This window comes from Chelonia mydas, chromosome 7 (genome assembly GCF_015237465.2).
Source record: "Chelonia mydas isolate rCheMyd1 chromosome 7, rCheMyd1.pri.v2, whole genome shotgun sequence".
Taxonomy (NCBI): Eukaryota; Metazoa; Chordata; order Testudines; family Cheloniidae; genus Chelonia; species Chelonia mydas.
This window is the reverse complement of record NC_057853.1, coordinates 55,707,391-55,730,916: the sequence shown is the minus strand read 5'-3', so window position 1 is coordinate 55,730,916 and position 23,526 is coordinate 55,707,391. Positions and strand designations below refer to the sequence as shown.

General features: G+C 44.5%; 1 protein-coding gene across 2 annotated transcripts in view; it reads left to right on the top strand.

Annotated features, from left to right (window-relative positions):
• ALOX5 (arachidonate 5-lipoxygenase) overlaps positions 1–23,526 on the top strand; it is a 53,340-nt gene that overhangs the window by 21,740 nt on the left and 8,074 nt on the right. For both annotated transcript variants that reach the window (XM_037904760.2, XM_043551428.1), the window contains exons 4-10: positions 4,587–4,709; positions 15,071–15,177; positions 18,002–18,174; positions 19,055–19,201; positions 19,286–19,489; positions 19,860–19,946; positions 21,858–22,036. In XM_037904760.2, coding sequence (XP_037760688.1) covers positions 4,587–4,709; positions 15,071–15,177; positions 18,002–18,174; positions 19,055–19,201; positions 19,286–19,489; positions 19,860–19,946; positions 21,858–22,036 — 1,020 coding nt within the window. The remainder of the gene's footprint in view (positions 1–4,586; positions 4,710–15,070; positions 15,178–18,001; positions 18,175–19,054; positions 19,202–19,285; positions 19,490–19,859; positions 19,947–21,857; positions 22,037–23,526) is intronic.

The following is a 23,526-nucleotide window of genomic DNA, read 5'->3' as shown; positions in this document are numbered from 1 at the left end:
ATTCACAGCACTGAGGCATATGGTTCACAGCAGTGAGCAATGCAATCTTTTTTGTTCTGTGTTTGTACAGTGCCTAGCACAATGGGATCCTGGTCCTTGACTAGAGCCCATAGGTGCTATGGTCTAAATGCATGGATGAGACAATGGTCTAGGGAAGAGGGATTTAGGTTGATTAGGAACTGTGGAAACTTTTAGGGAGGGAGTAGCTTATGCAGGACGGATGGGCGCCACCTTAACCAGAATGGAACCAGACTGTTGGCATGTAGAATAAAAAGGTTGTGGAGGATTTTTTAAACAAGGGCTGGGCAAATGCCAACTGGTGTGGAAGAGCATGTGGTTTGGGCAGGGATATCTATTAGGGATGAATTTATTAAAGGGAATACTCTATATCCTAGTAAAGGCGATAGAAAAGAAGTTGGTAAAGCACAGGCAGGAGATAGTGAGGAACAGTCAAACGTAAAAGCTTCCACTTTAAACATAACACATGAAGGCAAGCAACTGAATATTGACAAAATGAACAAGTGCTTATATACAAATGCTAGAAGTCTACTGTTGGAATTGTTATAATTTCTGCAGGGTATTACCATGACACTAATTTAACCATAAACCCCTTTATTGAATCCAAAGACTGAATACTATTTATACAATTGCTCTAAAGGTGCCTAAAAAACCTAAAGAATAAGCAGTGTACTACATCCAAACAGTAACAAAACCTTGATAAGAATTTGGTCAAGATACTTACAAATGGGCTAAACCGAGAGGTGTTTAGACCCATATTGGTTGGCTCCAACTTGACCAGGGAGATATTAGCGATGAACCCTTTAAGAGTTAACTTTATACCCTTTAACAAACAAGTGATGTCATGGCCAGTTGCTGACCTCAGCTAAAAACCAATTGGAGGCAGTTCACTCTTATTTCCAGTCTTAATCCAGATAAGATTTGCAACCTTCTTTCTCCCCAAGGCCTTTCCTTCCTATCTTTTCCCCTCCTTCTTGTAAGATAACACTGGTGTGTGGGGTGGGGAGGTCCATATTGGCTCCTTTTAAGACAGATTCTTTTTGCCTAATTCAAAACCATTTGCAGTCTCCTCTGTTGGTCAGAGACCTTCTTTTTAGAACCGTTCCGTTAGCTCATTAATTATTCTTTGAATCAGACATCCTCCCTACTCCATTCCTTCTGGCCTGATAACTCATTATTTTCAAGACCTTCCTTCTACGTGCTAGTCAGGCCTTTCTTTACAACACACATATTTCCTTTGCCAAACTTAAGCTAATGCTAATTCTTTAATATCCTATTTATTCTACTTCTAAGTACTATGATGGGTGAACTAGAGTGTCTGGCATTAAATGAGGACATTGATATAATAGTCATCATGGAAACTTGGGGGAGTGAGGATAATCTCTGGGACACGGTAATACCAGGATACAAAATACAGGATATAGGAATGACAGAGTAGGTCGTGCTGGTGGGGGAGTGGTACTACATGTTAAAAAGAAAAGCAGAGTCAAATAAGGTGAAAATCTTAAATGCTTCAAACTGTACCATAGAATCTCTACGAATAGGAATTGCATGCCTGAATATAACAGAGCCAATATACTACTGACCAGGATGGTGACAGTGTTTGTGAAATGCTAAGGGAGATTAGTGAGGCTGCAAAACCAGTAACCACAATGATAATGGCTGATTTCAACTCACGTATTGGCTGGGTTTATGCCACCTCAGGACAGGATGCAGAGATAAATTTCTAGATTACCATTAATGACTGCTTCTTGGAGCTGCTAGTCCTGGAACCCACAAGGGGAGAGGCAATTCTTGATTTCATCCTAAGTGGCATACTGGATGTCTTCCAAGATGTGACTATAGCTGAACCTGTTGGTAATAGCGGCCATAATGTAATTAAATTTAACTTCCTCCGGTGGGGGAGAAATACCAAAAACACTCACCACAGTAACAGTTAACTTCACATAGGGGAGCTACGCAAAAATGAGAATGCTGATTAGATAAAGATTAAAAAGAGCAGTGACAAGGGTAAAATGCCTACAAGCAGCCTGGAGACTACTTAAAAACACCATAATAGAGTCTCAGACTACATATATACCCAAAATAAAAAAAAAAGACCATAGGAGGACCGAAAGAATGCCACCATGGCTAAGCAGAAGAGTAATGGAGGCAAAAGGGCATCCTTTACAATTTGGAACCCAAATCCTAATGGGGAAAATAGGAAGAAGCACAAACTCTGTCAAGTAAAATGTACAAGTATAATAAGGCAGGCCAAGAAAGAATTTGAGAAGCAACTTGCTAAAGATGAAAAACGTCAGAGCAAAATTGAAGCCAGAAGCCTCCCAAACAATCAGCAGGGCCACTAGACGACAAAATGGTTAAAGACAAGGCCATTGCAAAGGAGCTAAATGAATTCTTCACATCAGTCTTCGCTGCAGAGGAAGTGGAGGAAATACTCACCTCAGAGCTATTCTTTTGGAGTGACAGATCTGAGGAACTGTCCCAAATTGGTGTGTCAGTAGAAGAGGTTTTGGAACACATTAATAAACTAAACAGTAATCAGTCACCAGGACCAGATGGTATTTCCCCAAGAGATCTGAAGGAACTCAAATATGAAATTGCAGAACTACTAACTGTAATCTGTAACCTATCATTCAAATCAGCTTCTGAACCAGATGACAGGAGGATAGCTAATGTGATGACAATTTTTTAAAAAGGCTCCAGAGGTGATCCCGGCAATTACAGGCTGGTAATCCTGACTTCAGTACCAGGCAAACTGGTAAAGAAACTATAGTAAAGAACAGAATGATCAGATACATAGATGAACACAATATGTTGGGGAAGAGTCAACATACCTTTTTCAAAGGGAAATCATCCCTCACCAATCTATTAGAATTCTTTGAGGGAGTGAACAAGCATGTGCACAAGGGTGATCCAGTGGATATAGTGTACTTAGATTTTCATAAAGCCTTTGACAAGGTCTCTCAGCAAAGACTCTTAAGGAAACTAAGTAGTCATGGGATAAGATGGGAGGTCGTCTCATGGATTATTAACTGGTTAAAAGACAGGAAAGAAAGGGTAGGAATAAATGGGCAGTTTTCAGAATGGAGAGAGGTAAGTAGCAGGGTCCCCCACAAATCTGTATCAGGACCTGTGTTGTTCAACGTATTAATTAAGGGGAAAGGGGATGAGCAGTGAAATGGTAAAGTTGACAGATGATACAAAATTATTCAAAATAGTTAAGTCCAAAGCAGACTCGAAGGGAATCACAGAGGGGATCTCACCAAACTGACTGGGTAACAAAAGGGCAGATGAAATTCAGTGGTGATAAGTGCAAAGTAATGCACAGTGGAAAAAATCATTCCAACTATACATATACAATGATGGAGTCTAAATTAGGTCTGACCCTAAGTTCCCTGTAAGCTGCACGGCTGCACAGCAGCCTATTAAGCATTGTGCAGTTGCTCAGGGCTGCGGCGGGGAGAGATGCCTCTCCTCCAGCCCCGGAACTGCCACAGCGAGGAGAGGCACCTCTCCCTGCCAGCCCCAGCCCAGTCCCAGACCTACTGCGGCTGAGGGAGAGGCGCCCCTCCCACGGCCCCAACCCAGCCCCAGCCTGGACTGTCTGCGGCCTTGGGAGAGGTGCCTATGCCACGGATCTAGCCCAGCCCTGGACCTACTGTGACTGGAGGAGAGGCACTCCTCCCTCAGCCCCAGCCCAGACCTGCCGTGGCCAGGGGAGAGGTGCCTATCCTGTGGCCCCAACCTCGGAGCTGCCGCAGCGGGGAGAGGCAGGGAGAGATGCTCTCCTGCAGCCCTGGACCTGTTGCGGCCAGGGGAGAGGCACCTATCCCACGGCTCCAGGCCCGGAGCTGCCGCAGGGAGAGAGAGCTGTGGGGAAGTCCTCTCTCCCCGCTGTAGCCCCGGGGTAGCCTTCACCCCAAACTCCTCATCTCCGGCCCCACCTCAGAGCCCACACCCCCAGCCGGAGCCCTCATCCCCACGCACCTTTGCCCCAGCCCTGAGCCCCTCATCTCCAGTCTTGCCCCAGAGCCCGCAGCTGGAGCCCTGACCCCCTCCCCCCCTGCACCTAACCCTCTGCCCCAGCCCTAAGCCCCTCATCGCTGGCCCCACCTCAGAGCTTGCACCCACAACCGGAGTCCTCACCCTCCCACACTCCGAACCCCTCGGGCCCACCCCCACCACATGAATTTTGTTATGTGCACCAACATGGAGGTGATATGAAGTTGTGGTGGCCAAAAGTATAAGTGGGTTCAAAAAAGGACTGGATTAGTTCATGGAGGATAAGCCTAACAATGGCTATTAGCCAACCCCATGCTCTGGGAGAAGACAGAGATGGACTACTCCATGATTGCCGTGTTCTGTGCAATTCCCCTAAAGTGCTGGTGCTGGCCACTGTTGGAGACAGGATACTGGGCAAGATGGCCCATCGTCCGACCCAGTATAGCAGCTCTTTTATCCTTATGGTAATACAAATAATAATAATGACATTAAAGATACTATGCTATGCTGTTTACCTAATTGACACCACTCCTTTTCCTTTTTTCCCCTCTTCCCTTTCTCAGATGGAAGGAATGGCATCCCGGCTTTCCTTTAAGCATCGATGCGAATTGTCACAGTGACTTGCCTCGCGACATCCAGTTTGACAGTGAGAAGGGAGTCGATTTCGTTCTGAACTACTCCAAAGCGTATGTGTTTCTGGGGGCTCAGAATTCTGCAGAATTTCTGATCAGAAAAGCTGGGGGTGGGGGCCATGCATGAAATTTTATTTTATTAAAGATGTTTCCCTTCTTTTAAATTTTAAAAACTAGAAAATTCATTGGGATATTGAAGTTTGAAAATTTGGAAGTGGTTTTATGGTTGGTCAATAAATGGGGAAGATACTGCTAACCCTCCCCCCAAATTTGTCTTTTTTTTTTTTTCATTTCAAAATTTGAAACAGTTGGAGCTTTGAGCTGGAAAAGTTTTAGGCATCTCACTAAATCGTGCTTTGGGGGTCACAGGGGAGCAAAAGAGATATTGGTGACAAGCCAAGGTACAGGGAATGTCTGCTGAGCAAAGACTGGGCATGCAGTGTACAATACCTTTTGGTGGGATAACCCACAATTAAGCATAACTTGTCTGAAGCATGTGGGTTAGTGAAATCTCCAGCCAACCCACCAGCGCCTGCATCTCTCACCTCACTCATGAAACATGGTCGTGACCATTCATCAGCATTAAAGATCCCATGGAACTCAGTACAGGGGGAATGAGACAGTCACCAGCTGATGGACAGCCCTCACTGAGAATAAGCCTGTCCTACCCACCAGGGGTTGGACTAGACAAGCCAGTGTATCATTCCATCTCTGATTCTATTAATCATTTGGTATCTTAATTTTTTAAATGCTGTTTTAAAATCTGTGCTGTTGCCGGTTAGAAGAACCAGACATCATTAATGTCAGCCAACATGACTTGATCCAAACCAAGGACTATTATTTCCCAGAGTCCAGCTGGGCACGTGGATTGTCCAAAGCCATGATCTCATTGGGCCTTCTTTATGATGTCACAGCCATGCCCCAACTCACAGCAATGGGTGTTTGGCCTTCACCACCAAAACAAGAGAAAAATGCCTTTGCACATCGTGTTACATAGAATTCTATTGTTGTTAAATTGGAGGGTGGGAGCATGAGAGAGCATCCATCCCACTCAGCCACACATGGTCCCACAGTGGCATTTCTCTTTTTCTTCTCCCTACTACTTTTCCTTCTCCTAGGAAGGATTTTTCATAGTGGATGGACGCTGGTTGTTTTAAAACTTTTTTTGAAATGCAAATATGGCCCTTGAAGAGAAGGAGCCGGACTCTACATAGCAATGAGCCCCTCCAGGGTATCCACAAACAGGCTATTGGGATCCTTCTCCAGCAGCTGCAGGCACTTAGCCTTCCATCTTATGCTACCCAATGTACACAAGGCATGAACGAATAGCTGACTAATGTACCCCCTCTTATGGTTTATTGCTACCTTGGTCATGACAGCAGCAGAGATATCTGGGTGTTACAACATGTGATTAAGTTGATGTTACAGATCATAGTCAAATGTTTCCCCTTTGACTGATGCTCATGGTTAGTAAATAGCTATTCTGCTTAAGGGCCAGATTCTGATACCCCTACTCACTGTGCATAGTACCTTACTAGTCACATAGTCCCATTAGTTTCAGTGAGAATATTTGAGGAATGTTATAACTGGGAATTGGATGGTCAACCCAAGTAGATGGAGCAGAAGTCAAACCAAGGGTCAGCAGTCTCTTGCTGGAGTCTGTTTTTGAAGTTTTTTTGTTGAAGAATTGAGTGACCAAAGAGACTGAAGTGTTCTCCAACTGGTTTTTGAATGTTATAATCCTAATCCTAATCACATCGGCCACACTATCAGAGGCTCGTTCACCTGCACATCTACCAATGTGATATATGCCATCATGTGCCAGCAATGCCCCTCTACCATGTACATTGGCCAAACCGGACAGTCTCTACGTAAAAGAATAAATGGACACAAATCAGACGTCAAGAATTATAACATTCAAAAACCAGTCGGAGAACACTTCAGTCTCTTTGGTCACTCGATTACAGACCTAAAAGTGGCAATTCTTCAACAAAAAAACTTCAAAAACAGACTCCAAGGAGAGACTGCTGAATTGAAATTAATTTGCAAACTGGATACAATTAACTTAGGCTTGACTAAAGACTGGGAGTGGATGTGACATTACACAAAGTAAAACTATTTTTCCCCATGTTTATTCCCCCCCACACACACACACATACACGCTGTTCCTCACACATTCTTGTCAACTGCTAGAAATGGCCCACCTTGATTATCACTACAAAAGGTTCCCCCCCACCCCACCCCCGCTCTCCTGCTGGTAATAGCTCACCTTACCTGATCACTCTTGTTACAGTGTGTATGGTAACACCCATTGTTTCATGTTCTCTGTGTATATAAAATCTCCCCACTGTATTTTCCACTACATACATCTGATGAAGTGAGCTGTAGCTCATGAAAGCTTATGCTCAAATAAATTTGTTAGTCTCTAAGGTGCCACAAGTACTCCTTTTTCTTTTTTCAGGAGCTCTAACTGTTTCATAGATTCCTTGATTGGTAAGGCCAGAAGGGGGACCCCAGAGATCGTAGTCTGACCTCCTGTATAATACACAGGCCAGAGAATTCCTGCTCTTGCATTGAACCCATAACTTCTGGCTATGCCTTTGCCTGCTAAATTAAAGAGTCCTCTCTTATCGCAAATATTTCCCATGTGGGTACTTAGAGGCTGTGATCAAATCGCCTCTTAACCTTTGCTTTGATAGGCTTTCTCTTTCTAAAAGAAGGAGTGTAACTAAAGTCTGCAGTTGTTGCCAACAGACTGTAAATGCTGAACAGATTATTGAGTTTCATTTCTCCATAAAGGCCAGATTTGTCAATGAATTTGACTTCCAGCGAAGTGGATCTGTTTGTGTCGAGCGTAACTCTGCATGCAGTTGTCAAGTTGTTAGTTGCATTATTTCTCTCTGTATATTTATTGGGTTTCTAAAGAACAATCGTTTCATTTATTGTCAGTGACATAATGTGTTTAGAGAGACAGGGTGGGTGAGGTAATGTCTGTTACTGGACCAACTTCTGTTGGGGAGAGCAACAAGCTTTCAAACCCATAGAGAGCTCTTCTTCAGGTCTTAAGGTGTTTTGCAATGTATCCCTTTCTGAGTTCCTCATTTGGTACCGTAGGCGGGCCTGATGTGGAATTAGTAACTGCTCTATCAACCTTCAAATGCCACTATTTCACCATGCAGGAGGTGAGATGGCCTCTTTACAATATCATCTTACATTTATGTAGCACCAACCAGCCTGCAGGATCCCAAAGCAGTTTACAAACTAGATACAAGAATCATTTCACCCGCCACTGAAATGCAGCCACCTCTGGGATAGAATGCAGCAGCGGCTGAGCAGTGCACAACAAAATGGCTCAGTTCTTTAGGACAAGAAGGGAAGAGAAATACAATTTGAAGCTGCCAGGACATAGGGGGGAAAGAATGTGCAATAAGCAGTGATAGTGTCCAAAATATTCTAAAGTACTGTAGATCAGTACTACTGGAGAATCTTGGAGGTGGTTTTTAAAGACCCAGGGTAAACATTTCAAAAGCACCTAAGTAACCTGGGGTCAAATTTTCTAAGGTATTTAGGCCCCTAAAGATGCAAACAAATACCTAGTGGGATTTTTAGAAGTGTCTAACTCCCTTTGAAATCAGTGGGACTTAGGTGCCTAATCCATTTAGGTGCTTACATAAATCCCAGTAGGTGCAAAGCAGCATGTTCAGGCATCTAAATATCCTTGTAAGTGCAGTCCCTAGAAGCCCAAGTTCCATGGGCTTTCACTTAGTGAAGTCACTTAGGCACTGAATATTTTGCTTAAGAGACACGCTCTGGTGGTTAGAGCAGAGTACTGGGTTCTTTTCTTGAGGGGGACTGAGCTCTGTGGTTAGAGGAAAGGGGGTGGGGATCTTCAGTGGTATCAGGAGTTCACCCCAGAAACGCTGTTCTCAGATCTGCCACTGGCTTTCTCTGTGTCCTTAGGAACGTGGGTAGCAGTATGCAATACTCTGCTCTAGTGCCTGATCCAAAGTTAGGGGAAGGGACCTGCTACTGCTGACAGCTAGGGGAGTTCTCCTTTAGCTCAGGTGGTAGAGCTTTGGGGACTGTAAAACCAGGGTTCCAAGCCCAGCATTTGATAGGATGGGGTATGGGATTCATCAGATAATTGGGTCTGGTGGCTGAAACGTGCGAATCATTGATGCTTAACCAGACCACGTGAAAGTTGGCTGTTCCAGTCTGTGATACCACTGGGGTTTAGCTCGTGAAGCTTAGTGAAAACAGTTTCTGTGCCCCTGGTTTTGCATTGGATCCAAGGGAAGTGAGACCTTTTGCAGTCTGAGGCTGGTTCGGAAGCTCTCTGAATGATCTCTAGCAGAGCTACAAGCAAACCAACGCTGAGTTCAGCTTTTGTGATGAAACCAGGCAAGCCTCTTCTGGTTTCGGGGTTACTTGCGAACATTTTGCCCAGGTCAGCTTTGTGGCTCACCTTCCAGTCTCATGGGAAGTCAGGGAGGAGGCTCCATGCGTGTTTGTAACTATGCCGTTTGGAGAAGCCTGCAGGAAGGATGGTATTATGATGTTTGCTTGCTCTACAGGGAGCAGTGCCTGGCATAGAACAGGCAACTCAGTGTTATACAGTCACGACATGGGCTTGGAACAAAGTGTGGGGCAACCCCACAGAAAGAGATCCATGCAAGAGAAACTGGCAAAAGGTCCTGCGGCTACTCCCTCAGTCCAGACACTGGCTGTGAATGCTCACGAAGGCATTCAGGAGGATCCCCTAAAGAGGCATTACAGAGCCAGCCCTGGTCCAGGAACCTGTTCCTTATTCTATTATTATTAGGATCAGTGCCAGTTCCCTTAACTGTTGCACAGGTTATTTACAAGCTTTTAAAGCACATATTCACAATGAGATGCTACCTATGCTAGTGCAAGATGCCTGCTACCCAACCTCAAGGGGCTACATTGCAGGGCCCTTTGGTGACATAGTAAGAGCAGCCACATGTGAAAGCCAGCTCTGGTATTTGCAGCATGTTACCAGATATCCTGATAACAGTGAAAAGAATTACACAGAGCATTTAGAAGAATGGGGAGAGCTAGCATCTCCAGTGGGTTACCCCCACTTCCTAGGAACCTAAATCTTTAAGGCAGCTGTTCCTTCAGAAGCAATGTGATATGTCAGACACATGCAAGGAAAGGAAATTGGGAAGCAGTTTTTTTTATGGAAGAAATAAAATCCCAGTGCTGGGGGCTGGGATGCCTGTCTCTGGAAGTGGCTGGGACCCAGAACTGGAAAACCCACAACAGGGTTAGTGTTCAGGTGAGGGTCTGTGTTGTAGAGAAAGGCAGTGAAGGGTGTTTGTAAGCACAGAGTACAACTGCTAGGGTATAACTGGGAGGAATGGGGTGAACATGAGCCAAGGGAAAATGTGCTAACTATGGAATAGTCCCATGGTGTAAGCACCATCACATGGAACGTTTAAAACTGAACTCAATCTCAGGAGGTTACTGAGGAAAGTCATGTGTAAGCCGGTGTTTGGAGCACAGGATGGCTAATCTAGAAGGTGTGGATGTCTGGCAAATGGCAAGGCTCGCCCTGAACTCTGTGCCAGAGTCCAGAGTGTATGGCTGTGCTGGGCTAGCAACCTGGATGTGAAGATGCCATATTGCAAACAATTCCCAGCCACGTCTACCTCACTCCTATGCAGTGCCCTGATTGCCAATGGAGAGAAGAGTTTTGTTCCGAGTTTCTTCGGGGGAAGTTGTTCAAGAAGAGGAAGCAGTGTGGTTTCCTCTCCAGTGAACTGGCTTTTAAATAGCTGAGCATGGCTGCATGCATGTCTCTCCCTGTAGCAGAGCAAAGGGGCCTGGTAATTTCATGCTCTAGACGAAAGCCAGGAATTATAGAGGAGGCTGCCGTCCATTACACAATGATTGCAAGTTGCATCAGTGTAAGCAGGCAGCTGGAAATAACTGTTTCTGCCGTTGGGATCCTCGTGCTAGTTTTGAGTCTTCAGAGACCAATAATTTCCTTTTCAATTCTCTGGGTTATATACTCTCCTCCCGCTGCCTCGGGATTCAAGTTTGTTACGCCCGTTGGCATCATTAGGAGTGACGTGTATAACTTCGTAAGAACCCAGGTGTGGGGAGAAGACTTTACGGTTATGGAGAGAACCCCAGCTCCGTTCTTTAGAATGCAGAGTGGGTTTGTCCAGTCAGTATGTTGGGGTCGCATACAACCAGGGTTCCAAAGTAGCTTTGAATTTTGGGTGCCCCCATTTGTGAATGCCTAACCTAAATGCGCTTTGGGCTTGAGTCTCAGAGGTTTTGAACACCTGTAGCTCCCACTGGCTTCAACTGGAGACATGGGTGCTCAAACCTTCGGAAAAATCCGGCCCAAGGATCTCAAGTTGGGTACCCAAAATCAATGGCCACTTCTGAAAAAAACGTGCTTTAATGTCTCTATTGGACTCGTTTATTCAGTTCTTCAACAGCTACGCCACCTCCATGTTGGCCTCTCCCAATCTAAGCAGGATCAAGACAGGTCAGTACCTGGGTGGGAGACCTACAATGCCAGAAAAAATATGAAGGGAGGTATTAATTCTGGAGGTGGTACAGTTCCTTCAGCATCTGTACTGATCTGATGCTCCAGAAGGAGCCACTGCTGCTAGAGGTGCTGTCTTTTGCCTTCTGTTTTATGTCTCATGCAAAAGCACCTATAGAATCTAAAGATCCTACGGCACATCTTGCAAGTATATGGGAGTTAATCCTGGTGTCCTGTTCCCATCTGGGGATTTACATTCTCACTCCCTCTTCTCCTTCTACAGTTTCAAGCAGGTATGATATTCTGCACTTCCTATCTTCAACTAAACTATTGGGTCATGTGTGGTTACTGTGCACTGTTAAAAAGCAACAGTGTTCCACCCCAGAGGTAGCTGCAGTTTGGTAGGGTTAGGGTTGCCAACCATCCAGGATTGTCCTGGAGTCTCCAGGAATTAAAGATTAGGTCATGTGATGTGTCTTTAATTAAAGATTATGTCATGTGATGAAACCTCCAAGAATATGTCCAGCCAAAACTGGCAACCCAAGTAGGGTTTGAAATGATTTTCTGCCTATTTAGCTTTGTAAAGTTAAGTGCTTTGTTAACTTGCTAGTTAGAGCTTTAGAACCTGCTGGGTCTGGCTGGACAGGAAGTTTAAACTGGAATGGCAGCTCCCAAGTAGGGACTGTGAATTCGCTTATAATTCTGCTCACTTCTTGCTTCTTCCTGAGACTCATCCAACATCCAATGACCCTCTGGGGGAAGCAGCCCTTCCTGTTATCTGGCCTTAGCCTAAAATCATGTCCATGCTTTAGTCTCCCTTCTTGATGCTCAGAGAAGGGCCTTCTCTTGGTCCTTGTATGATCCTTTCTGTTCCCTATAAACTAGGATCAGATGTCCTGTAAATCACCTCCTTTTCTAGGCTACACAGATCCACCAGCTTTCCCTCTTAGCACACCCTCAGGTGCCTCTTGTTACTTCTGTTATAATCTTGGTACCCAGAAGCAAATGGACTGTTTCACACCTGTCCCTGTTCAGCATCTTATCTCCCTGATTCATGGATAAATTCCCCTCTCAGTGCAGCCAAGCACCTTTTTTCTTTTTCTTTTTCTTTTTTTTTTTTTGCCTCATTTGCTGCCATCACATTCTGGGGGCCCTTTTGCAAACTATTTCTTCCTGCCACCCCAGCCTTTTGCTCTCCCTGGCAGTGTCTAGTGCTGTCCTAATCTAGGGGCACGAATCTGCCTTGACTGACAATGAATTCACTCTTCTGGCCACTTTCCCACAAGCTGCTACTTCAGATCCTCAGGTAGTCTCCGCAGACGTCCCTTGTCCATTGCCTGGTTCACCTTAGTGTTACTGGTCGGTTTCTTCTCAACAGGTTGTCAATGTCAGCACAAAGCCTCTCCTCCATTCCAGCCCCAGTGTCAGGACAAAGCCCTCCTCCAGTCCAGCCTGCTCCTCACCTTTCAGTTGAAAGAAGTGATTTCTTTTTAATAATAGTAAAGCTTTGCATGTGCATAGCACTTCACTAACTTTAAGCCCATGGGGTAAGTCAATCTGATTATCCCTATTTATAGGTGGGCAAACAGAGGTACAGAGCGGTGAAGTGACTTGACCAAAGCTATAGAGGAAGCCTGTGTCTGAGCTGGGATTAGAACTGGGGAGAGTCTGACTTTCAGGCCTGCATTCAGACTATTTCTTAAATCAGATTATTTGATTCTTGAGATTTTCACTTAATTAAATAGAGCATCACATTATCCCACTGACTGAATAACACAGAGAATTCTCAATGCATCCCACCCTTACTGTTTTATGAACTTATGTTGCCATTTATTATAACTTCTTCTCCCTCTCTTTTAGCCAGTTATTAATGTCAGCGCCAGACTGAGGAATGCTATCTACTGGCCTGGCTTCCCACATGATGTATTATTGGCTAGTTCGCTTAAACTCTACTAGATTACACCCATTGACATCATTCCCTCTTCTACCACTCCGAGATTAGATTTTCCTGGTGTAGGTTTTGGATGTGGTTCTTGTTTAGACGGTTGGTCCTCTGAGTGCAGTATCCTGCCTCTGTCCTTAGCACATACCTGTTACAGATGAAGGCAAAACAAATGGGCATACTATTATTTCTACTGCAGTAACATCTAGGGACCCCAATCAGAGATCAGGATCCCGTTGTAAAGACAAGGGCCAGAGAGCTGACAGTCCACAAGGTCAGCCAGAATGCAGTGGAAGAGAGGAATGTGGCGGGGGGTGGAGGAAGGTAACCATAAAACAAACACATCCTGGTTTTTCGGTAATAGGCACAAGGGGAAGATCCTCTGTAGCTCCTGCAATAATCACCTTTTGTCCAGAAGCATGAGGTTCTTATGCTGAGACCTACCCAGGACGAGTAGGATTTTCAAAGGGAGTTAGGTGCCTAAATCACGTAGGTGTGATTGAAAACTCCACCCTTAGTCCACTCCCCAGAAGACAGCTGGCCACATCATACACCACCCTACAGTTAGCACTAATGTCACTTGCTGGGTTTAGTGTGTGGGTGCTGGGTGATGCTAGTGACCTGTGGGATACAGATCAGACCAGACGATCTGGTGGAGCTTTCTGACCTTAAACTCATAGGCTCAGAGATTTTCAGGCCAGAAGGGACCATCGTGATCATCTAGTCTGATTTCCTGCACATCGCAGGCCACAGAACCTCACCCACCCACTCCTGCAATAGATCCCTAACCTCTGGCTGGATTACTGAAGTCCTCAAATCATGGTTTAAGGTCTTACAGAGAATCCACCATTTACACTAGTTTAAACCTGCAAGTGGCCCATGCCCCATGCTGCAGAGGAAGGTGAAAACCCCCCAGGGTGCCTCTTGAATTTGCACAGGAGCTGAATTCCCTCCCCTCCTGCTCTAGGGCTGAGGCTTATTGATGGGACACTGTGGAGAAACTTGCTCTGCGGCTGCTGGTGCTGCTTGTATGCTGGAGACCAGGTTGAGTGAAATTCCAGGCAAGGTGATTGGGGCTGATCTAGGACTTGGAAGACCTGGCTTCAAGCGTGTTCTCTCCCACAGGCTTCCTGTGTTGTGACCTTGGGAAGTCACTTAGGGCCGAATCTTCAAAGATACTTAGTTGCCTAAGTCCCATTTAAATCAGTGTGCGCTAGGCACCTAAATCCCTTTGAGAAGCTATGGCTTACTCACTCTGGGCCTCACTTCCCCCTGTGTTTAATGGGGATTAAGGCACTGCCTTGCCCCCAAAGGGGAGTTGTGAGGATAAATCCATTAAGGTTTGTTGGGTGTTCAGATTCCACAGTGATGAGGGGCCATAGATGCACTTAGCATAGCTAGATAAATAGTGTCTCATCTACAGGGAATGTTTTCAACAATTCTCCCAGTGTTGGTCTAACACCAATGCCTCTCCCCAGTGCTACCAGTGGCAGGTGTTCTTCGCTCTGATAGCACTTTTACTACAAGGCCATCTAGACCTGCTGTTGATCGGGTTAAACAATGTGGCATGGATTTGGACTGCCAACGTACCAGTGAGAGAATTGCTAAGCACCCCCCACCCAGTCTGTTCCATTCAGGTTCTCTGCGCCCAGCACCCGAGCCCCCTCCCGTGGATGAAGTGACATGGCTAGCATCGGTCACGTGTGGTTCTGCCTTTTTCTTTCTCCCAAGAGGGAGTGTGTGGGGGGAAATTTTGAGACCAAATATTTGAACGCAGTTCTATAGATGGGTGTAGATGCAGCCCAGCAGAGTTCAGTCTTTAGAGAGGATAATGTAACACATTTCACCACCATGAAATTTACTGTGTGTGTGTGTGGTAAGGGGAGAAGTATAAGAAGGGCTGGTGAGGAGGCTGCAAATGGCTTTCTAGTGTTGTCGTCTTTTCCATAGGATGGAGAATCTTTATGTCAACCGGTTCATGCACATGTTCCAGTCCTCCTGGAGTGACTTTGCAGATTTCGAGAAGATCTTTGTCCGAATCAGCAATACAATCTCTGGTGGGTTTGTCTTCGCTTGTCGGTATTTGCTTCATAGAGTGACTAATTGTTCCCCTTTCTTAGTACTAACTGGAACGGAAGTGGCTCACGCCTGAGCGTCTGGTCTGTTCTGATCTGCCTCAGCCACACGCTGTCTGAAACTCACAGTGTAGATGAGCAGTTAGAACTGTAGTTTATGGGGCCAAAGGGACACCCCTTGACTCGAAAATCAGGCACTACTTCAAACACAAATAGCTGGGCTGGAGGCAGGATTCCCCCGGGGAGGTTTTCTGCCCCATGCTAGGCAGGAGGCCAGACTATTGGTCCCTTCTGGCTCTTATGAAATCTATGAACACTGTCAAAAGTCCCTAAGTCACTTAGGGACAGACTTTCAAAGGTATTTAGGTACATGAAGCTGCACATTGGCACCTAATGGGACTTTTCAAAGCAGTTAAGCAGGTCAGGCACCCAACTTCCATTGATTTCAAGGAGAGTTAGGCACGTAACCTGTTCAAGTGCTTTTGAAAATCCCATCAGGCACCTGTCTGCATCTTTAGATGCCTAGATACCTTTGTAAATCTGTCCTTTGGGTACTTCTGAAAACTTTACACTTCAAATTCATCGAATTTAAGGCTAGAAGGGACTGTTATAGAAATCCTGCTTGGCCCAGGCCAGAGAACCAAAGCCCCATTTTCAAAAGTGATTTAGGCTCCTAATTCTTACTGAAAATTAGTGGGATATAGAAACCTACGTGCACTTTTGAAAATGCTACCCGGAATCTAGTCATTTTCCAAAAATGAATCACAAGTAGTTTCATGTGTTGGTCCTGCCTTAACATGTGGGGGATGGACTTTAGGACCTCTTGAGGCCTCTCCCAGTCTGATGTTTCTATGATTACACCCGCTCCCAAATTCTCCTGCCAATGTTTGGGGTTTTACAATCACATTTGTTTTACGTTTTTCTCTTTGTGTTGCTGTGTGAAAGACCCACACAAACAGGGGAAACGGCCCTCCCTGACCACGAAAGGGAAACAGTGAAACTGACTCTACACCAAGTACTGTCAGATACCAAAATAAAACACATTTTCTCTGATCCCTTTCAGTTAATTGTGATAATCTCCACTGTAACTTGAAACAATAGTAGGTAAAAAATTTTCAGACAGAAGAATGTTTAGGTTTTTTAAATTTATGGTATCCCTTTAAACTTCCTCAGGTGCTAGTTAAGAATTTTATACATAGATTCCCTGAAGCTATTAACTGTTTAGTCAAGCAAAAAGGGAATTAACAAAAATATGGGTAATGCCTCTGATCTCTTGAATACAAGAAACAATGCCACAAAGGGCATGCAGAGCTGTTACAACCCGATTACAATATTTTGTTACATGTAATAAGATTGCTTCCTAAAATACTTTACTTTATTATAAATGAAAGCCATATAAATTAACTAATAACTTTTCTGTCCTAATAAGGCTCTCCAGTGCTACAAACATTTGTGTATGTGGTTGACTTTGATTTAATTAGGATTAATGCTTAATATGACCATTCCCCTGCTTAAAGCTAAGCATATGTGTAAGTGTTTGCAGAGTCGGGACCAATATGAGGATGAGTTCAAGTTACTGTTCTTTGCAATCCCATGGTTTCTGTCCCAAACATGAGAAATGTTGCCACCTCATCCCAACTTCCAGTATAGCTACAAAATCACGGTGCAATTTGCAGACATGATGGAAATATAATCTTGAAGCAATCCACAATATTTTACTTCTGGTAGAAAGCAATTGCTGTCTCGAAATATATTACTTTTCAGATCCATTCATCTTTATGTTTCCATATGTCTGTGGTCTTCTTGCTTTAAGCTAGAGTAGACAAGAAGGAGCTCTCATCAAAATGTCTGGTCTGGCTGAAAATAAGAAATCCTGGAAATCTCCCCCCGCCCCCCATGAGGCATCAACTGAACTTTCTTTTGATGTAACCTGATGTTGAAATTTGAATACTGTGTGTTCCTTTCTCATGTTTCATTGGCTGGAATGGCAGCATGGCATTATGAAATCTACAACACAAGATAATGGTGGAAAACAGCAAGGGCAACACAAAAGTAATCGAATGGCAAAAAATACAAAGGCTGAATGAATTTTGCATTTTGTTAGTGTAATGTTGCCTAATCTAGTACAAGTGGATGCAGAATCTCTATGTATGGTTACAATTCATTCCCATACCTAATGATCTTACATCTCTACAGCACCAAAAGGTTTCCAAAATGCTTTGCAGACTTTTTGTGTTCAAGAATTGCTTCACTCCCTACTGAAATGCAGCCACAAGTGGGTGGGAACAGAGTGGTTGTTTAATGACACAATGTGCAATAGCTTAGAACAGAAAGTGAACAGTGAAGATATTTTATTATCTACAAGGGCAGTTTAATTTGAGTGTCTGTTATAAATCCCTATTACATGTAGGACACAAAAGATAATGAAAAACAATCCTTTTCTGGATATCTCATTTACTTAGTGAGGGTCTGTGCACAGTATAATGCAAAAACCATCAGCAGGTAGTGATATGGGTGCTGTATAGAATCATAGAATATCAGGGTTGGAAGGGACCTCAGAGGCCATCTAGTCCAAACCCCTGCTCAAAGCAGGACCAATCCCCAACTAAATCATCCCAGCCAGGGCTTTGTCAAGCAGGACCTTAAAAACCTCTAAGGAAGGAGATTCCACCACCTCCCTAGGTAACGTATTCCAGTGCTTCACCACCCTCCTAGGGAAAAAGTTTTTCCTAATATCCAACCTAAACGTCCCCCACTGCAACTTGAGACCATTACTCCTTGTTCTGTCATCTTGTGTCTCCTTCAGAATACGTGATGCAGCACTGGCAGGAAGATTTTATGTTTGGATACCAGTTCCTGAATGGATGCAATCCTGTAATGATCAAAAGATGCAGAGAGCTACCCAAAAAGCTTCCAGTTACCACCGATATGGTAGAATGCAGCCTGGAAAGGAACCTGACTCTGGAAGAGGAAATAAAGGTACAGCATTGAATGAGCATTGACTCATTCTTTCACTTTGTCTCTCCATATTATAACAACACTCCAATCACTGTGCTATCCTGGCATGGTTTCAGTTATCTTCTTTCATGTGGTTTGTAATGGCAAAGCTAACTTTTGAGACTAGAGCAATTCTGCTCACTTTTTTCACTTCCTCGGCGAACATTTGCAGTTTGAGTATTGAGTAGGCAAGTTTTAGTCCAATTCCTATTAGAGAAATTGCTCTCCTACATCATGCAGAGTGGAGTCGCAATGGCAAAAAAAACCTGGGGGTGGGGATAAGCCATTGCTCTTGGTATATAATCTGTCCTGGGCTGGCAGTGTGATGTGATGGCACGTGCCAAGTGACCACAATGCAAATGCCTAAAAAGAGCATAACTCTTTGCTAAAGCAAACTGGGAATGTTGGACTGTGCAGACTCAACCCAGTTGACCCCGGTAAAGTACCACAGAGATGTGGCGAATGTGTTCTACAAATGATCATCGTATCTCATGAATAAGAAAAGCCAAGCTGGATAAAAAGCTGTTGAGCCCCAGCAAGATGCACGTCAGTAAAGCAAACAGCCCTCCTAGAAAGAAGTTAGGTCTTTAAATGGTAAGTTAAACGAAGCACAGCTTGGGCTAACCTGGTCCAACTGCCAGTCTATGATTACAGGGCATAAACCAACCTCTGACTGATGGGGGTTAGAAGAAACTTCTCACATGGGCAAATTATTCTGTAATAGGCCACTATGGGGTATCTTGCACCTTCTCCAAAGCATCTGAGACTGTCAGAGGCAAAACACTCTGGTCTGGTGAGTCGGTTCCTGTGCCCCCTTCCCTCTCTCTGCTTAAATGTATTGTCCCCTTTTCTCTTTCTGCAGCAAGGGAACGTTTTCCTAGTGGACTATGAACTGCTGGATGGTGTTGATGCCAACAAAACAGACCCTTGCACATTACAGTACCTGTCTGCACCCATCTGCTTACTGTATAAGAACATGGAGAATAAGATAGTTCCCATTGCTATCCAGGTATGTTTGTTGTCTGAGCCATTAATGGGGCACTGTGCATTGTTATGGGTAGTGTTTTAAAGAATGATTTTTTAACTCTTTCAGATCAATCAAACCCCTGGACCAGACAATCCCATTTTCCTCCCGTCAGATGACAAATACGACTGGTTACTGGCCAAAATTTGGGTTCGCTCTTCGGATTTCCACATGCATCAGACGGTGACCCATCTTCTGCGGACACACTTAATTTCAGAAGTGTTTGGTATAGCCATGTTCCGGCAGCTGCCTGCTGTGCACCCCCTTTTCAAGGTAGGTAATTGCTTTCAAGGAATAATAATAGATTCTAGCGAGAGCATGTGCCAGAGAGATGATCCCTCTGTTTCAACAAGGGTTGACTGAGAAGCAGTGGCTCAAAACTTACAAAGGTTTGCAGCTTTCTGGGCACTTTTCTCCTTTCTGTGGGCTGAATATTTTGAAGAACCAGGAGAAAACAAAGTTGTATTAGTTGTATAGATTGGTTGGTTGGTTGGTTGGTTGGTTGGTTGGTTGTACTCCAAGGTGACATCACATCAAAGTCTGGAATTTCAGGTCTTTATACTTGTCAGACATTTGCTATGAGATGAAATCATAAAGGGTGAATCAAACTGTGCTCCTTTCTCATTTCTCTTTCCCTACACAGCTCCTGGTACCCCATGTGCGCTTCACAATAGCCATCAACACCAAAGCCCGAGAGCAGCTCATCTGTGAATGTGGTCTCTTTGACAAGGTGAGACAATCATGCTTCTGCTTTCCTTCCCCCGTCTACTTCTCTGTAACCCTTCCTCTGACTGTAAGGCTTACTCCCTTCCCTGTTGTGCTGTGGTTTTTTTCTTGTGCTAGATATTCAAAAAGTTGCACGAGACAACATGAAGATACTGCCTTTCACCTTTAATTGACCAATTCAAAACTGAATGGGGTCTATAGTAATCATAGGCACTAATGGCTGTTTGGATTGTGTGAACTGAGCTTAGATAATATACAAGTGCATGTGTGCATATACAGACGCACAAAATTATATGCAGGTATGTATAATTTTATAGTTTTGGAGGCAAACACATGGTATGTTTGTACATTATAGGGCTGTAGGGTAAAATTTTCAAAAGCACCTGAGTGATTTAGGAGGCTATGGCCCGTTTTCAGACGTGAAAATGGGACTTTAGGCGCTTGTGAAGATGTTTACCCATGGTGTTTGTGTGTTGAATACTAGATGTCATTGCTGTGTTGTTTATGCCCAAAAGTTAACCTTATTTAAATGTAGCTCTTAGACTTCATTTTTGAAGTGTTTAATTATTTGCATGGAAACTGGCTTGTTTATGAAAAATAGTGTAAGGGTCTGATAAGACAAGGAGATAAACCAGGTCTCACTAAACACCCTGCTAGAAGCGATGCTGAAAGCAAGATAGGTTTCTATGGATCACCAGTCCCCTGTGTCAGTCCTGACCACCATTTCCTTGAATTGCAAAAAACAGTAGAGTCATGGCTTTGTGATGATGATGAATTTTGGAACTGCTGCTGCTATCAACTTGCAGCCATTCCACTCTGGGCTGCAGTTGTTTCAGATCTCACTAGCTAAGCATCACTGGATCTGCTCTGAACTTCTCAGCACCGTGTCTGTGGTACCGCATCATGTATGCACTGCAGGCAACTCCACGCAGAAGTTCACAGGTAACTGCTCACTGAAGGAAAAACCCTGCCTTATATTGGCAGAGAATCAGGCAGGCAGGAGGCTAGCTGGTAACCAATGAAAATGAGATAAGTGTTGTGTGAATTACTGCAGCTTGGGATGCTTGCAGATAATGATTTTGCTGTCTTTCAATAAATGAGCCTCCACTGAGAGCAGTTTCCATTTGGGGTCAGATGCAGATGATTAGGTTAAGAAGCAGCTAGAATTCAATAAATATAAGATGAGTGATAGGAAGGTCGTGGGGCCATATGTTAGACAGAGAGAAACTTAGAGGGAAGAACATTTTTTCGAAATATTTAATCTGATGCTGTTACGATGCAGCTTGTTACGGGCATGCCATACTTCCACATGAGATGTAAACTGAAGCCTTGGCCACTTCTGATTCGGTCCCATAGCACATTTCGTAAGATGTGATCCAGTTGTTTTGGCCAAATTCCAATTTGAGTAATTACATACTGCCACCCTTACCGCCCCTCGAATTGGATGCTGTATCCATCTTCACCTCCTGTCGTAAACTGTTGTGTACAATTATGGTGCATGGTTAAGCTGCTGGCATGTTCCACCCCAGAAGTGACTGCGTTCTAGTGACAGGCCAGGTGATTCTGGGGTGTGTGTGCGTATGCATGTGTGGTAAAGTGTTTTGGGATCCTTTGGCAATAAATGGAAGGTATTATTAGGAGATGCTGTACGTGGGAGAAAACCAGTCTGGAAAAACCCTGGGTATGAATGATTATCCGCTAAATGAGTGTGAAACAGCCAAACCCAAATGTGCAGTCTCACTCAGTCTGGCTAAGCCAATAGTAATTCACATGGAGGTTTGAGTTTCTCCTGCAGAAAAACGTGCGGACCTGCTCCCATACCAGCTGCTGGGAGGCAGACAAGACAGCGTGTGAGGCCTTGGCAAGGGCAGCCATGTTCTCCTAATGCTCTTGTGTCTCGTTTTTTACACTGAAGGCGAATGCCACTGGCGGAGGTGGACATGTGCAGATGGTCCAGCGAGCAATGAAAGAACTTACCTACAGTTCCCTCTGCTTCCCAATGGAAATCAAAGCCAAAGGGATGGACAGCAAGGAAGATATTCCATATTACTACTATCGGGATGATGGCATCAAAGTCTGGGAGGCAATCAAGAGGTAAGAGACACTGTGTCTGTGACACTTCTGCTCTAAAAAGGAGGGGCAGAAACTCCATCCTGGGGTTCCAGTTTATTTGTCACTTTGGATCAAACCTGCCTGTCTTTTCTTGTAAGTAAAAATGTTGGGGGCGGGGGGAGACGAGAGAGGTGGGAAGTTTGTTGCCAGCCCTGCAAATTGAACCTGGGCTCTGGGAGTCATGCCAGGTACTTTCCTTCTTGTGTGTCTTGACCAGCGACAGAGATTCTGCCGGCCAAATTCTGCCCCCAGAGACACTTGTGCAGCCACATGCTTTTCAGTAGGATTGCACGGGGTTAAACGAGGGTGGAATTTGGCCACAAGATGGAACATAATCAACTGTTCTGTCAGTGATGGATGAATTCATCTTCCTGTCCCAGAGCTGTTAGCTCTGCAGGGCCAACAGGCCTCATTCACACTAGAGAGTTGTGATTTCACATGTGGACAGGCCGTTATTTTGGTTTCAGAGTGACTTATTCTGGCTTAAACCAAACTAGGCTTCAGCTAAACTGAATTAAAGCCCTCTTGAACTGAAAGCAAATCCCCACCGGGATTTGCATTAGTTTAAAAAGCAATTTAAGTTAAACCAGTGCCACTTTCTCGTGTGGACAAGGCCTGAGTTTTGCCAGCAGCTCGGACTGTGTACACGCACAGCAGGGCAGATGCACTGAGTAAAAAGTTGCATTCTCACACAGTCATTTGAATCACACTCGCAGAACTAACTGATTCATATGGCTGTTCTCCCTGATGTTCTGCTTTTCAAAAATTCTTGTTTTTCCCCCTTTGGGTTTTTTTTTTTTTAAAAGCCCTTTCATCTCTGATCACATGACTTTTTCAAGTGAATTCAGTAAAGATCTTTATCTTACTGATTGCTGGGACTCTTTCATGTGAAAAGCATTAGTGCACGTTATTAATAGTCATAATATTTGGAAACTCCGGTTCATGTTCTTCTCTCCCATGCTCAGCTCTTGGTTTGGCAGCTGTTTATCTTGAGTATCCCGGCACTGTTAGATCCCATATGAAAGGCAAGGAAGTCCCAACTTTCATGCGGTTATTTTCTTGATGCACTGGGTGGTGTTTGTCTCCCCTTTACTGATTAATCTTGCTTATATGCCATTACAAATACTGAATAGTACTTTACTCCATCGATAGCCCCATGGCAGCCAATGGGAGTGCTTGCAGGTGCTAGATGGCATGGGGGAGGGTGTCAGAATCTGGTCCTCAGTGAATCATCCTTCATTACCGAGTAGTTCAGTTTCTCTACTCTCAAAGTGCAGAATTTGGAGAGCTTTATCTCCGGCTGCTGCAGGATTTTGTTTAAGAGCACTTCGTGTCAGCAGCCTTCGCAGAGGGAGGGAGTTCAATGGAAGTGTTGGAATAGAGAGAGGCTGATCACTCAGTGCACCGGGTTAGGAAGGAGCTCCAGGCAAAGAGTGTAAAGATGGAGGAGGAGAGAAAGGGAGATCTGGGCA